Source organism: Thalia democratica, chromosome 5 (assembly GCF_965202585.1).
Source record: "Thalia democratica chromosome 5, ktThaDemo2.hap1.1, whole genome shotgun sequence".
In the NCBI taxonomy this organism is placed as follows: Eukaryota; Metazoa; Chordata; class Thaliacea; order Salpida; family Salpidae; genus Thalia; species Thalia democratica.
Window position 1 is genome coordinate 11918281 of NC_139169.1, and position 18057 is coordinate 11936337.

The 18057-nt window shown below is 25.0% G+C and overlaps 1 protein-coding gene across 1 annotated transcript; it reads right to left on the minus strand.

The window, feature by feature from the left end:
- Positions 1–1564: 1564 nt before the first annotated feature.
- Positions 1565–9575, minus strand: LOC145836118 (calcyclin-binding protein-like). The gene is made up of 6 exons (XM_082943927.1): positions 9539–9575; positions 6117–6297; positions 5252–5433; positions 3593–3693; positions 2318–2403; positions 1565–1920 (listed from the first exon to the last, which is right to left on the minus strand). Exons 1-6 carry the CDS (start codon positions 9557–9559, stop codon positions 1826–1828), a joined length of 666 nt encoding a protein of 221 aa, XP_082800053.1. The 5' UTR covers positions 9560–9575; the 3' UTR covers positions 1565–1825.
- Positions 9576–18057: the final 8482 nt, after the last annotated feature.

Genomic DNA, 18057 nt, shown 5'->3' on the forward strand with positions numbered 1-18057 from the left:
TAATTTTACAATGACACTTAACAAGATAGATAAGAAAACAATGTTTTAAAACTTACGTTTTATTTAATTTCAAGTTTTGATTTATAAAATATATGTTAATTCATTTATTGTTCTCACAAAATAAGTAGTTAAAATAAACAGTACACAATAACTCGTAAAAGCATAAATAGAGAATATAACAATAAGGATTATTAATTAACTTCTTACTTGGAAACATTTTAGGTTTGGAGTAAGTATGAAGTTTCATGAGAAGTGTTAAAACTCCACCTTGTAAGTCTTAATTATAATTACAGATTAAAGATATAAACAATTTTATATTTCTACGTGCTTAATTTGTTAAAAGACTAAATAAAAAGGGAATAACTTCAAGACATGGGAATCAAAATAGATTATATTCAATCAAATGTTATCTGTGTTTGTACTGCTGTGTAAGCTCCATTATTACGTATCTTATATGTTCAGTAAGTATAGCCAATTTCGGCTGATAGTCAATTTTTTTATTGAAAACACTATTGACCTACTATCAATATTCACTTGTATAAGAAAATTGAATTCACCCGATGCCTTGAAAACCTGAGACCTATACTTTAAAAATTATTCTCATATTTAAAATTAAACAAAAGTAAGCATCAACTTATTTTTTGTGGGGTTAGAAACTTTACTTGTTACAACATCAATATGAAAGTATGTTAAAGCAGTTTAATAGTAGTATTGACACATATAGAGCTGACCAACAAGTAATTAAAAAAAAAACTATTATTCTATTCTTACTGTTACCATGTATTTCTGGAATATGAAAACTTTTGTTTTCTCAAAATAAATCTCAAGTCCATACATAATTTTCTAAAGAAGAAAACTAAAAAGTTTTGTAAAAATAACAAATTAGGGAATTCTGCATAAGCTTATATTAAACACTATATTAGCTTTCAAGCTGTATTATAGATTTAAGTGATCAAGTTGGAATTTGTTTAACTCATATGGAAGAGAATAAGGTTCCAGATTATATTTTATGACACTTAAACTATAAAACAAAGCTAATAGTTGAAGGCTAGTATAAACAATACTTAAACATACATAAAGTACCTATATTTTACCTGAGGTTTTATACTTTTTAAAAAAACATGGAAAACACTGGATTTTGATAAAAATTAAGTAAAAAAATATTAAATACCGGTAGTTTAAAATAACTTTTATATGCGAATTCAAATAGTGAATTTTTAACTAAAAAATAAATAACTACTACTACTAACTACGAAAAAAAATATTATTCGTAGTTTTAAATATCATTTAAAGTAACATTGTAGTATTTAATACTAATGATATCCTATTTCAACTATTTTAACCTTAAGAAAGTCAGAAAACCTTGACGGATTTTTTCAAACCACCCTTTTCATTGAAGGCAATGAAACTTCAGTAAAAAATCTGGAACCTATTAAAATCCAATCATTTGCTCCATGATTTCAATTTTATTACTTATGAGTTGATATAAACCAGTGAGTCTCTTTAAAGTATAATAAAGAAATTTATAAACAAGATTAACCACAAAAAGTTATTTTTTTTAATTTATTTGACAAAAACAATTTAAAAAACATTATCTAATAGGAAATTACTAACAAAACAACAGCAATAAAACGTTTTCTAAAATAAGATAAAATATTCCGCTTAAATTTACTTAAAAAGATTTAATTTAGTTAAAAAAACAACAAAATAATTTCATAAAGATTCATCCACATATTTGGTTGATCCATGACATAGTAATATAGTTACTCCACAGACCTATGACGTAACAATTCACATACCAATAATGTGTATTATGACGTCACAATTACATGGGTGGCATTCCGGGCATACCCCCGGCACCGTTCTTGTCCCTGGCTTGGGTCCACGCCTTCGCTATCGTCTTCTTCATTTCATCGTCTCCTGTTTTGATATTTCGTTTTTAAATTAATGTTGACCATAATCAGCAAATCCGGGATTTCACATTAGTAATAAACTGAACCACATGACCATTCATGTGGCATTCTGCTACCATCAAGACTGATCAGGTTGAAATAGTAATCAACTATGCGGTTCAGTTTATTGCTCATGTGTATAAATATTTTTTAACCCATTTGCCGGAAAAAATTTTTTGAAAGAAAATCTTAAGCTCTATTAATTTAGCTCTTACATAAATAAAATAAAACACATTAATCTAAAATGTATAATACAAAAACCAAAGTTCTTACAACCTTGGTTAAAAAGCTAGCCTGAGTGTGTGGCAACCCTTAGAAGTTTAAGTAATTAACCATACTAAATATTTATTTAATATATTTCTTACCTTCCGAGTACATTTTCTTCATCATGTTCATGATGGAAGCCGAAGGATCTGCCGAGTCACCAGCCGATGGCTTGTCCATTGAGGAACTGGAAAAATAAATAAAATGAACAAAAATATAATAATAAATAATATAATAAACAAAGTGAAACAATCAATATTTATGTGTAAATAAATATAAAATAAGAGATATCAGCTAATTAAAGCTTATTTAATAAGGAACTGGATAAATAAATAAAATGTATTGTAAAAAGTATAATAAATAACATTTTTGTATATATAAATATAAAACAAGAGATACTAACCAATTAAAAACAATTATTTCTATCAAGAACTTGTTAGTGTAGAAACATGAGCGTGTTATATATCACATTACTATGTTAATATTTAAAAATTCAAAATTAGCCAAAGTTTCAAACTTTTATATGAAAAAATAGTAACTAAAATGGATTTGGACTAAAGAATTTGGGTATATAGAAAAATGTTAAATAAAATAAACGTAGTAGCATTATATAAAACACTTAAATACAAAAAAAAAGTTTTTAAAACTTATATATTAACGAATGTTTACTGTCGAAAAAGAGAGTTAATTGTAAGCCAGTAAAAAAAAAATTGTATGAGTAAAATAAATATAAGTTATTTTTAATGAAGGGCATTCATACATGATATTTTTCAAAACTAAGTGAGCCAAAATAAAACAAACAAATATTACTTTAATTGTACAAACTACACTGAACACAAAATTTAAACAAAAACAAAAAACATATACTCAATTGCTTTTAGTAAATATACATAGTTATAAAACCTAGAACAAATATTATCTTTATCTTTAATGAACAGTTATATATTGAGCAAGCTATCATCTTAAAAATTACTATTTTTATATTTTAATATTTTATATGAACTGAAATCAAAAAACTAAACTAAAATTTTACAAATAAAATAACTGTTTTATCTACATTATTTATTTTACATAATTATTAGAATACTAACTCTTTTTTGTTTAAAAAATCAAATTATTTATTTAGTACAAAATCTTATATACAAATGAAATTTGTTGAAAAATAAGTATGTTTTATGTTAACTAATATAATATTTATAATATATAATAAATTATTTTCGATAATTATCAAAAAACCAACTCTTTTTCATCTTTATTGTCTTTTTTTAAATTTTATCATTTTTATAATTACTCAAAATCAACTTAGTAATATCAATTTATTTTTTTCTTAATTTGTTTAGTATCTATATATTATAAACAACTATTAAAAAACTAACTCTTTCTCGTCTTTAGCATCTTTTTCTCTTTTGGTCAAAAATTCCCATTTTTTGTTCGCTTCGGTTTTCTTCAACATCAACAAAAGCATATCGTCTTTTTGCTAAAAAATTAAATAACTTCTCATTAAAAATAGAATAAAATTTATTTTTTTAAAACAAACTAATAAGATCTTTTTAATAAATTTTCAACTTAAGTTAGTGTACCTATCTATTTGTTTAACGTCAATAAAAGAATGTCATTTTTTGCTGAAATAATAAAATCACTACTTATTTTTTTACCAATTAGTACTAAAAAACTTAATAAAAGTTCATTTAATCAATCAGCTCAACATTAATAAAAATATGTTGGTCTTTTTGCTGAAGAAATAAATATTATTATTTTCTATATTTATTTAAGTTAAGTGATGTATAATTATTTTAGATATGTGTATATTTATTTAATATTCATCTACTTTTTAAATATTTTCTCTAAACTTTTAATTACTCCAAAATCTTTAAATATTTTGTTTAAAATTAAATATCAAACTGTAATTCGTCGAACACACTATGTTAATACTCTATGTATAGAATATTTCCTAATGAAAAAAATCAATACAAATGAACTAAGGTTAGTAATTTCTCATGTTTAAAAATCAATAGTACTTTTTAAAAAGGCTCATAACTATAAAAAATAGCAGACAATTTTTAAAAATAATACGAAAACAAGATATTTAACATCAATAGGCTTAAAAGTGTTTGATATTTAATAAAATTCTAAATGTTAAAAGTATTAGAAAATAAATGTATACATATTTAAATAGCAGTAAATAAAGCAGTTAATTGAAATTCTTAAGTATGTGGGTGGAAAGTTAAAATTGTAAAGAAACTTTTGGTAAAGTTTTCACATATAAGTGACTAAAAACTATTACATCTTTTCAAAAAGTAATTTAACAGTTTTAAACCACCACACGAATAATTTCAGGATATACTTTTTATACTAATAACCTTTTATGACATCAAACAAAATGACTATTTAAAGCCCAAGTAGACAACTTAATATTGACCTTTTATAGATTGAAATTTTGTTCAAGCAAGTTTATTTAAATACAGCATAACTTTAAAATTATTTTCTTTATAAATAAGTTTTGAATTTGTAATATTATAACAAATAATTAAACAAAAAATAAATAATGTTCGTAACACAGTATGAGTAAAGTAAGTGCGCAAATTTTAAAGCAACTAGGATTTCATAATAGCACTAACTAACATATTTTTAATAAAAATAATCGTAGTACAATTACTTTATTTAAGCAATAAATTTGGCGATTACAAATGTAGTCCTTATCATTTTAGGTACATATTTTCAAAAGTCAAGACAGTGACTTGACTATAAATACCTAAAAATTCTAAAAACTGTAATAACAACTGCTTCTACTATCAAAATACTAACAACTTACTTGAACAATTTTATTGTTGCTTAAATTTAATATAAAATCCTTATAAGAATTTTTATGAATCAGCTTAGGTAAAAATAAAATCAAATGGTTTACTAAATGTTAGAGACTATTAGTAAAAATTTACCTTTAAAGTAAATATTGAGGTCAAATGTATTAATTTAGGCAGATTAAATAACATAACAAAAACAATAATAATATTATCCTATACTCTAAATAATTTTACCTTGAAGGTGAAAGTAGAAGTCTCATGCAGAAGTTTGGGCAAGTTGAAGATGTAGTTTTTGTTGTTGAGATCGTCAATGGTGACCTGGTGCTCTTTTATGTTGATATTTTCAACATTCAGTTCCTTAACGCCCTTCAAATTGGTCAGGTAGATCTTGATGAACTTGTCTGATTGGTCCCACGCTGTAAAATTCAGTTTAATTTTAAAAATTAATAAAAATTCCCAATCATATTACTTAAAATATTATTAAACTAACTACATCAATTGTTTTTAAAACTGTTGAAACTTTTTATCTGATGATTTTTAACCGTTATAAATTTTACTGCTAAACTATATTTTGTTATAAATTCTAAATTTTATAATGACTGCATTAGATTATTTATTATATGATATTGGTAAATAATCATTTTTCAAATTGGCTGATTTATACTTTACTGTAATATATTTACAATGAACTTTATTTTTAATGGGTTCTACAATTTGAAAACTAAATAAATGAATGTAATGTTTGTTATAAAGAAAAACAATGATATTCTACTTTTGATATCAGTCTGTTTTTGATTTGGCCAAAAAAAAAACAAACAAAATATTAAGTTAAAAATATAACAAACATTAAAACTTGATGTTGGTGGTAAACTGAATGAAATAATAAAATAGTAATTTATGATAGAAAAAAATCATTAACGTTTGATGGTTTTGATCAGTTTGCTTATAAACTTATTAAATAAGGACTTGCATAACTTAAACATAAATAACATGAAATAATTTAACATTTCATGGTAGTAATGATAAATGATAAAAAGTAGTTATTGATGACAATGATAAATTATGAAAAGTAATTATGTAATATTGAAACAAAACAAACAGTAAGACTTGATGGTGGTAGTCAATCTGCTCTTGGGCTTGACAACGTCCTTGCTCTGCTTTGATTTCAGATCGGCAACTACATTCTCCAATTTTGTCTTCTCATTCTTCAACAGATTCTTGCTGATGTCTCTTGTGCTCAGCGTTAAGAGTCTATCAATCTCAACAAGATCTTTCTGAACCTGAAAATAATGATACAGATTTGTAACAGAAGTAATAAAAAATTCAGATTTGTAACACAAATAATTTTCACAGAACTGAATATAACTCAAATGATAAGGCCATAGGGTGTCCATCTTGATTTTTACAAGTTAACATTATTTAGTAAAGCTTTGTCTTAGCTGTCAGATGTTGTTAACCACTTAATAAAATCCAGAGAAATATTAGCTATCAAGGTCTGTGATCTCAATAGGTTCTTTATAGAACGAGCAAACCAAACACACAAAAAAATACTAATTCACTTAAAATATATCTTCTGCTCTTTTAAATTTCCCTTAGTCTGTTACAAATATTTAAATTTTCAATGCAGATTTTTTTTGAAAAAAATTAAAAAATCAAAAAAAATGTTTTCTTTTTTTATATACTTTTTTAAATTCCACTATTTAAGTTTTCAAAACTATATAAAGAATGTTTTCTTAAACTTCAGATCTGTAGCTCAAAAACTGAAGAAAGAAATATTTTGAAAAATGTTTGAATTTCCAGGAAAATTGACAATGAAAAATTAGCAGTTAACAGTTCATATTGGGAAACTTTAATAAAATAACAATATCTCAAAAGTTGAACAAAAATTTTTGATTCAACAAAAACTGGCTTGTAGTTTATTGTTAAAGCTTTTATATAAAACCCAACCTTATGCGCTATATCAAAATGTTTATGTTTTCTATAAAATGTAGTTTAAAGTCCTAGCTTAGCTTTTAACATGACTTATCTTTGTTCTTAAACTTATACTTTATATTGCTTTAAATAAATTGTTTATTTTAAAATCTACATACAAGGTTGCCCAGAATTTGTTTTCTGTCAAATTTTTTGAATATTTTCCAGGTTTTTAAAAACAAGTTTTTTGGTCCTTTTTAGTATAAAACTAAACTTAAGTAAAAAAAAACTGTAATAAATAGTAAAAAAACATTAAAAAGATACTGCAAACCTACTTTATATGTGTTTTTTTTTATGAAAAATTCTTAAATTATATCACTTTTTTTGTTTTTATAATAGATTTGTTGTATCTAATCCATATTCTGTTACTTTTAATGTATATATAGTTTAAAATTTTAAGTTTTTCTTTTGCCTAAATTGTCAAGTTCCAGGTTTTTCCTAGATTCCAGGTTTTCTGGCAGCTCTGTATATAGGTATTTGTAAAGTAGCACTTGTATTAGTAGTATTTGTAAAACATTTAAACTTTATTTTATGAATTTGCTTTTTAGAAAAAAAGTAACAGTTTTTGAAACTTTAAGGTTAATTCTACTAATTTTTGGTCACAATGAAATTATTAATTGTTATCCATTTATACAGATATTTTAATGTAAGCAAATTACAGTGACAAAATATAAACTGAAATTATATAATCTCAAACTTGAGTTTCAAGTAATTAATTAATTTAACTCTTCATTTTGTAATAAAGTTTATTTAATTATTTACGTTGTTGCTTTTTAACTTTATTTATTATTTTATTATTTATAAATTGACCAAATGTAAACTGAAGGAATTTTTTGAAACACTAAAATAAAATAAATAATGTAAAAACTTTGTTCAACAACTATTCACAGGGTTTTAACGTTTTTTTAAAGTTTATCTCATCTGTTTTTATTTAAAATAAATTCATTAAGATACAAATTGATATTTAAAACAAAAATTTAATGCTATTTCTAAGGGTAGTGAAGAGCTAGTCCCAAGTATTAACAAAAAGTTAATTAAGCAGTTCAAAATGTATAATAATTTAGTTCCTAACAAATTGGTTTAACAAAGTAATAAAACATTAAGACTAGATCATTTAAGTCTCATACGAGATTTTTTTTTAACTTGTTTTAAGATTTTTTTTTATCTTAAACTATCCTGAATAAGCCTGAGGTTAATCAAAACATAACATTCTGAGTGTGTGGCAATCCTACAGTATGTAGAAAACATTTTTAATCAAAAATAATCAATCTTTTTAAACAAGCTTTCTACAAATTCTATGTAAAACTAAAAAGATTTTTTCTGAAAAAAATTCAAGTATATTGTTTTAACATTTGAGATTATTATAAGAATTTATTCTAATTCTACCTTTAAATTAGTAATATAAACTACTTACATATCTAGGGAGATTCTTAGTATTTTTTTATTTCTGAAAACATTGGCCATTAAACTACAAAAAAAGGTATCTTAAAAAGTAAACTCTAATTGTTGCAGGCAAATTTGCAGAAACGTATACTTATGTGCAAAAAACTTGGTTTTATTTCGGCTTGAAAAGACTCTGCTTTCTCAGATTTTAGTATTCATTTATATTTAGATATGAGAGATAATTTTGACATAAACTTACTCTTTAGCATTTTTAGTGTCGTAAAAATAACAAGAATTAAATACATCTAAATTGTATCATTTAGTGCATTATAGATTTAATTTGTCAAAAAGCTGCATTGCAAAACAGATCCTAATGGAAGCTGTTATTTCAATATCAAAATCATACAATTTTATGTTACAAAAACTTGCATAACTTAATGTTGTTTCTATTGACTACGCTAAATTTTGATTTTGAGGCAATAAAAATGTTTTTGAGTTAAATTGTGATTTTCTTATACTTATTTTCAATAAAAGTTTTATGGGTTTACACAAGTGGCAACACATAAAGAGTCATAGAGGGTGTGGAGCAAAATAAATTGCCTTGTATACAGTAACATTCCATTTTTGAAGTATTAACATAACTGCATTTTTTAATATTAAATTCAACAACATTAGAGGTAGTTTAAATTGATGTGTTCCCGCTAGGAAATTATCACGCATCATTTCAGATGTTTCAATTTTTGCAGATTTGTAATTTTTTTGAGCTAGCTACGTCCCTGAATCATTGTAATGAGAGCCAATGTTAATTTTAATAAAAAATATGTTAAGCCTTCCATTGCAATTATCTTTAAATATGATACTCAGTAATGTATATGATATAAAAATACAGTAAAATTCTTTTTTTTATGTTTTTGTTTAAATTCATTCAAAGGAAATCAAGCGTTTTTGGTAACAGTACATTTATATTTGGAAGTCAAGGAAATTCATAGCATAATACTTTTCTAATGTATATATTGTGCAAAATAAGATCTTTTTATACGCTGTCAATGTTTAATTTGCAATCTTTCTTTTAATTTAAAAAACTTAGTTTAAAATCATCATCAACACTTATAGTACATTAATTGAAAAAGCAGTATTAATAATTATAAATTAAAAATTCTAACTCACTTCAGCAAGAGACTGAGCCATTTTTTGTTTATCTATTTTATCTGTAAAAAAATTATTCCATAAGGCAAAAAAATTCTGTATGTCATATTTTTCAACTACAACCCAAATAGTTTTATTTTTCTAAATTATGTTAAATACATTAGGTCTGATGACAAAACATCAAAATACAACATAACAAGTTTATATATCCAGTTTCAATTGGATATAAATATTGTAAAAACTTAAGTAGATTCAAGCAAATATTATTAAAATATCAAATTATTATCTTTAAAGTGTTATTTCAAGAGCAACTCTACTGTTATAATTAAAAGAAATAAATTTAACTGATTTTGAATTTTATCAATATTTTAAATTTCAAGCAACGTATTGAATTGAGTTATCTTACTGTGGAAAAACAATAAATATTTTGTTTTCTTTTTTTTGTAATAACTATTTAATATGATTGATTATTAAAACTAAAAAGCTTTTTTTTTCTAATTATAGTACAATTTCTGTTGATCTATTTATTTAAACTAAATTACTTTAGATAAAAACTTAATGTTTTAACATAATAATTTACTCAAGGTCAAGCTTTTTTTTATTGTTCTAACAAAAACTTGTTGTTTTTTGTTAAATTCTTTTTTTAACAGCAACACAGCTAATGGTGTCCTTTATAGGGGTGGTGGGTTTAAAAAAAATAATAAAATAATATCTGATTCTTTCAGAAAAAACATAATCAACTAGTTTAAAAAATTTAACTGAGAAAGCCTGAGTCTAAAAAATGTTGTAGGGAAACATAATCAATAGTTAATTGTTTATCTTTTTAAATATGGTTTTTTTAATGAAAAATAAAAAGTTTTATTATTATTCAGTACTTTATATACAATTTAATTTCAAAATAGGCTGAGTGTTTTAAAACAAGATGACTACAAGTTTTTTAAGAAATATCTTTCAGGTTTTCATGCTTTCTTACAGGGATTTTAAAGTACAAGTTTTGTTGTTCTTTTTTAGTACTAAATTAAGACAAGATTTCTAATAAACTTTAAAATATTAAGCTATTAAAAAGATACTGAATTGACAGTTTATATGTTTTTTATAATAAATAAAACTCAATAAAAAATACAACCTTTTGTAATTATTCCTAATCTAACCTGAACTTCATCATTACATATATATACTAACTGTTCAAAAACTCAAGTTTTTCTATGATTTTTTTACCTAATTTTTCTAAAAATTATTCCCAGTAAAAAAGCTACCCTGTTTAATGCTTTGAACAATTCTAAATTAACCTTACTTGGTCTGAGTTAGCTTCTGTTGTTTTATTCTTTTTTTCAATATTTTAAGTTACATCTATCCTAGTTAGATCTATTGTAGGAATTTTTTTAATTTTGAGTAAAAAAAAAATTATTGTCAAAAAACTACCCTTTTTTTTAGTTTTTGGTGGACAAAATTTTTATTTTTCAAAATTTCAAAAATTCCAACATTCAGATTCTTCAAAATATTAAAAGGAACAATTCCTGAAAATTTGAAGTCTCTAGGTCAAAAAATGAAGGAGGAGATAGGTTTTAAGTGCGTTTTAAAATTTCCGAGAAAATTGACCCCGAAAAATTTGCGGTCCATACGTTTATATTGAAAAATTTTTACAAAAAATTAAATATCTCAAAAGTTAAATGATATTTTTGAATTCTATAAAAACTGGTTTGTAGTTTGTACTTAAAGCTTTCATATAAAAGCCTAAGTTAATTTTTGTAAAAAAAAATGTTGGACCCCCCCTATGGCCTTAAGTTACATCTATCCTGAAAGATGGCAAACAAAATATAATTATTAGGTTATAAAAACATAAATATAATATTAGAATAGTATAAACACTTATCTAAAAGTTGCAATAAATTGTATTCACTCTCTAAAGTATAAAAAAGCTTTGCTTGTGGGTAAAGTTTAGCTAATTCCAGTACTTGCATAAAAAACTAACATAACTTTAATTTGACTACTATTAAAAGTTTTGTAGTAAAACTTTAATCTGAGAAAAACTTAATTAATTTTTTGGAAAATAAATTGACTTTTTAAGTGCTAGTTAAATATAGCCTAAGATAGTTCTGAAGCAATCAAAGTAGCACTTTAACTTGACTATTTACAGGGTTGCTACTCTTTGAGTCAAACAAAAAATTGTTTAGTTACCAAAAACTTTTGAGTGATCAAAAACTGTCTGAGTCATCAAGAGCTTTTTAAATGCTTAAAATATTTTTTTAAGTAAAAAATATATAAAACCCAAGGTCTTCAACAAAATTGGTTATAAAATTACAAAAGATTGAAACAAAATCAAGTAAATCTCATTTAAAATATAAAAAAAACCTGGCCTGAGATTTTCAGAAATCTTATAACCATCCCATGTTTTATGTTAAAAAAGAGTAAACTGGCATGAGTCATCCTGAGTTTCTAACTTCATAATATTCTGGGTAAACCAGAAACTTTTTTAAGTTTCAAAATATTTTGAGCTGTCCTGAGTGTGTGGCAACCCTGTATTTAGTAAAAAATAGCATTATTTCCTTATAAAGTTGATCAAAATACTACCATGGCTAAACTTAAAAGTTCACTAACATGTAATTATAACTTAAAATTTTAAGTTTCAGGATGAATATTTAACCTAAAAAAAAAACCTGAATTTTTTGTTTGCGAGTTGTTTGTCCAATTATTTGTATATTGTGAGATAATCTGGCCAAGGTCAGCCCTCATATCTAATAACAATTTTTCTAAGCTTTCCAAAGTAGGCTCTGACATGACAGTTACACTTTTTTAAATAAAACCTGTTACATTTAATTAGGATAACCTGATTTTCTAAAATCTAGGTAAACATAACATAGAAAATCCTGAAGTTTGATGGTTTTTAAATTAAATACTGGAATTTCGAACAATTTTTTATATAAAATAATGAATGCAGAGTAGATTAAAAAAACAAAAAAATATGCACATTATTAAAAATTTCAATTTTATAGAATTCACTTATATCAGCATTATTTTGTATCAGTAATCTCAAAAACTTGCACTTTAGAAAATGTAAAACCCTGTAAGTAAATTTTGAAAAACCAGTGACCACCATGTAAATTGGATAAAAATGAAATACAGACAGAATTGAGTTTAGTTGATATAGTGAATAAAAACTTTAATTTTCACTACAGTAATAGTCTGGTTAACAAAATAATAGTTGCAAACATATGAAATTTAGTTGAGCTTTACAATATTAAAAAATATCAATGAAAATTGTGTGTGAGAGACTTTTCTTTAGTAAGGGTTGATACTGTTTAAGGTAAAAAAGCAAAAAATAGAATATGACTTAGTTAAGGGCATAGAAGGGATGAGGAGGTAAATTCAAAATAATTTTTGAGATATAGCTGGTCAAAGTTGGAGGCTACAATAAATTCTTTATAGGAGGCGCAAACTAAAATGAAAAAAGTAGACTATTTCACTAAAAATCTATCTTCTCCTACGTTTTTTGAGATAACTACCCCAAAATTTCAAGAAATGTTCCTTGATATATTTTAAAAATTTTGTTGATAATATTTTTTTTAATCATAAAATTATAATTTAATATAAAAAATAAACAAAAAAAACAGTTTTTTTTTAATAAAACTTTTATTTTTTACTTTTTTTTAAATTCTGTTCCAACAGAATTTTTTAAATACTGCAAGGAATTTCCTAAAAATTTGAGGTAGTTATCTCAAAAAACATAAGAGGAGATAGATTTTTAGTGATTTCTAGTTATTTGCCATTTTAGTTTGCACCTCCCATAAAGAAACAAATTGTTGTCTTCAACTTTGACCAGCTATATCTCAAAAATTTTTTTAATTTTTTAAATCTGTAAAAAGCATCTTGTAGTTAAGTAAAATCTGTATAAAATAAGATCAAATTGTGAAAAAAGTGTTGACCCCCTATGCTCTTAACAAGAGATTTTTACACTTACACTTTTTTTGAAGTTCAATAAACAATATTAATATAAAAAGTCAACTTCATTACATCAATTCTGATTTTACCTTGGCAAGTAAAAATTGAAATAAAATTTAAGGGCATAGGAGAGACAAAACACATTTTTGAAAATTAGTGCTGTTTTTAACATAATTTATAACACTACCAGTTACTTTTTACTGCTTGTTGAAATTTAAAGTAACTTTTATATATATAAGCGATCAAAGTTAGAGGGTATTTAGGGAGGCACAATTTAGAAAGGTTAAATTAAATTATTTCACAAAAAATCTATCTCATCCTTCAGTTTTAGACCAATTATTTTAAAACTTTTTCATAGTATTCAGAGTAAGATAGTTTTTCAAAAATCTGCTTTGTACAAATCATTTGAGATATCAAGCAGAACATTTCCTAAAAATTTAAAATAGATTGCATAAAAACATAAGGAGAAGATAGATTACTAGAAATTTACCAAATTTTCAAGAAAACTGACCTTGAAAACTTTTGAATCAATATGGTTATGATGGATTTTTTACAAACTATAAGATCGATTTATCATTATGGTTATGTTCAATTTTTTACAAACCTTCTTATATCTCAAAAGTTAATTGACATTTTTTAATCTTTAATAAGTATCTTGAAGTATACTTTCTTTTCCTATCAAAAATGAGCTTACATTAATTTTTATCAAAAAAATAACAGTGGTTCTTATTTTAATCCTAAAGAGTACTATCAGATAGTTTTTATAGAACAAAAAATGTCAATTAACCTTTGAGATATAACAAGTTTTGTAAAAAAAGTCCGATACAACCATATGGAATTGAAAACTTAAGGACAATATTCTTTAAGTTTAAAATATTCACTGAAAATCTATCTTCTCCTTCATTTATTAAGCAATTTAATTCAAATTTTCAGGAAATATACTATTCAATATTACAAACAACTTGAAGGAAGCAGATTTTTGTAAAACAGTCATAAAATAAATTTAAAGAACATTTTTTCCTAATTATACTTTTTTACAAAAATTAGAAAATCTGTTTCCTACTATTTGTTTAATATTTACTAAAGATTACTCTGATAAAGTTTTAAAACAATTGCTCAAAAACTGAAGGGGATAGATTTTCAATTAAGTAGTCTATTTTTGCCTTATAGAGTATTTTCTGATGTTTTTCTACCTTTTAGTTTATGCCTCCCATTAGGAACCTTTTGAATACTCTAACTTAGATATCTCTTATATCCCCAAAGTTACTTTAAATTTTAACAAGTGGTAAAAGGTAACAAGTAGCTTATCTAAATGTGTAAAAATTTGAAAAAAAAAACTGTTTTTTTTTTTTTTTTTTTTTTTTTTTGGTAAAAAACATCAGTCTCAAACTCTACCCCTTGCAACGATAAACGTTTTCTGGGGAAAAGTGAGTGTGTTACATCATATGTAATTTTACCTACCCCATTAATATTTAACTTTAACTATCCAAAAATAAAATAAACAAAAAACTATCTTTTAAACAAATAAAAAGCCCTTGGTGACACGCCATTTGGAGAACACTCACAAGGCTAAAATCTCAACACTAAAAACCACAAAGTGTGGGAAAATCATGAAGCTCAAATCCCCAAGTAAGTGTTCACCGGCGCTACAACAAAAAAATCACACTAACAATCCAATCATGTGATCACCGCCACCAAAGTGAACTCACAATCAGCTGTTGAGCAAATGCATAAAACTAGTATTATAATGAATACATTAGCATTAAATAACTATCTTAAAGCTTAATAATTACCTAATTTACTGAAATGGTACGCAGAAAAAAAATCTAAAAATTAAGCTAAATTAGAAAAAAAATAAATAAGTAAAAATTAAACAAAAACTATTAAGAAAAATGTAGTTTCTGAAACTTGTATTGGTGGAATTAATTTTAGTCTAATAAAAGTAATAAAAAAAAAAGAAAAAAATTATATTTATGCAATAATAATTAATATATACAGCTAACAAATAAATATAACAAAAATATAATAAAAACTGGATAGTAGCTAAAAAAAAAATAATCACGCACAACCATACAATACCCATCAACAGACCAAAACCAGCCAATCATGATCAGAGTAGACACAAACAAAATTGACCATACATATAATAAGAGAAACAGATAAAAATAACAACCAAAAGCAATTAATCAAAATCTGCATGCAACACAAAATATTCAACCACAGTACTCTAAACCTACTCAGTATACTGGCTCAACAAGAATTTTTTGTAACTATATTTAAACTGATCTTTTTTTAGGTTTTTAAAAATTTCTGGAACACTAGACCACAACTTAGGGCCCAAATACTTGAAGGAGTTTAGGCCAAGTTGTGTTCTAGGTCTTTCAATAACAAAATTATTATTTTTTGAATGTTTTGTATAGTGTGTATGAACCATACTTACTGGAGTAAAACAACTGTGGTCAACCTCAAATCCTCTCAAAGTATTCAGCATCAACTTACAAACTTGCAAATTAAAGACCTCATTAAATTTCAGTATACCAGTTTTTAAAAACAATGAATTTGTAGGAGTCAGTGCAGGTACGCGACAAACATATCTTACAATTCTTTTTTGCATACAAACAATTGGTTTCAAATGACAACTAGCAGCACCACCCCAAACAGATATACAATACAGGATATGAGGATAAAACAAACTATAATACACCATTTTCAAAGTACTCGTATCCAAATAATATCTTAATTTTGACATCATAAAACAACTTCTTGAAAGCTTAGACTTAAGGTACTTTAAATGTGCCTTCCAATTTAAATTATCGTCTAATACCACACCTAAGTATTTAATATTTTCACTCTGCTCAATCACAAAACCATTTACCTTAACACTGAATTCATTCTTTTTTGCAGTTCTATTAAACAGCAAAAACTTAGTCTTTGAATAATTAATAAACAATCTATTTTTACACAGCCATTCATCAATTTTCTTCAACTCCATATTTATAACAACATTAACATGGTCAATATCACAATGTTGATAACTCAGACAAGCATCGTCTGCAAACAATCTCAATTTAATATTTGTAGCTGAAAATATGTCATTTATAAATACAAGAAACAACAGTGGACCAAAACAAGAACCCTGAGGTATCCCAACATTCAAAATTTCACGCTCAGAAACAACATTATTTACAACAGTAGACTGACTTCTATCTTTTAAATAACTTTCAATAAAATTTAACATTGAGCATTTTATATTATAACATTTAAGTTTTGATATTAGAATTTTATGGTTAACAGTGTTAAAAGCTTTAGCAAGATCCAAAAAAACAGAACAATTTACCTTTTTTTTTCACCAGCCTCAATTAGTTCCTCAACAATCTGATTTACTGCTAACTCAGTCGTACTATTTTTTCTAAACCCATATTGTTTGCAGTACAGTAAATTATTTGACAGAAAATAACCACTCAGTCTCTCACACACCAATGACTCAAAAATTTTAGAAAAAGGAGACAAAAGAGAAATAGGTCTATAATTATTTACATTGTTTTTTTTACCATTTTTATAAATTGGCACTACCTCAGCATGTTTAAGAGAATTAGGAAACACACCATACTCAACACAACTATTATACAACATAGAAAGATAGGGAGAAATTATTTTTGCACTAAGCTTCACAAAACAAATACTAGGGACATCAGAACGCACACTCTTGTTAGGGTTCATTGTTTTAATATAATTTTCAATTTCGCTCGCTGATATATTCTTAAAAACAAAACCATTTTTTACAGAACCTATTGAAAACTTATCATAATCACAAGCAACATGTGTTCTTTTTTTATTAAATCATCAGCAATTGACACAAAATTTTTATTCATAACATTACCAATTTTTTTTGGTTCAACAACAACATTACCATGCACATCAAGCACACCATTGATTTTTGAATGAGAGATAGGTTTAGTAGCAACAATATTGTTAATTATTTTCCACAACTTTTTACTGTTTGTTTTGTTTTTGTTTACAACCTGTTTAAAGTAAAGTATTTTAGATCGTTCAATAACTCGATTCAGAATATTTCTATATTTTTTGAATGTTATTGAAAATTTTTTATTTTTATCTTTGATGGCAGACTTAAACATTAGATTTTTCTTTTTAATTGAAACAATAATCCCCTTTGAAATCCAAGGTTTAGCTTTTAGTTTTTGATCTTTTTTATTTAAAATTTTAATTGGTGCATGATAAAACACTGTGCTACCAAACACACTCTCAAACTCATTCCAACACTCATTTATATCCTCACCTTTTGTTATACTCATTTTCAATTTACCCAAGTTCCTTCTAAGATCATTTAAAAAAACTCCAACATCAAACTTACTGAAATCTTGAACTGATTTTTGATAACAGAATTCATTTTTATTCATTAAACATTTAATTTCACAAACAACAGGCATATGGTCAGATATATCATAATCTACAACATTAACATTTAGCTTCTCACGCCCAAAACTAGAATAAACATGGTCAATTAAAGAACTAGAGGAGCAATCAGAAGAAAGTCTAGTTGGGGAATCAACAAATTGTTTAGCACCAGCACTAGAAACACA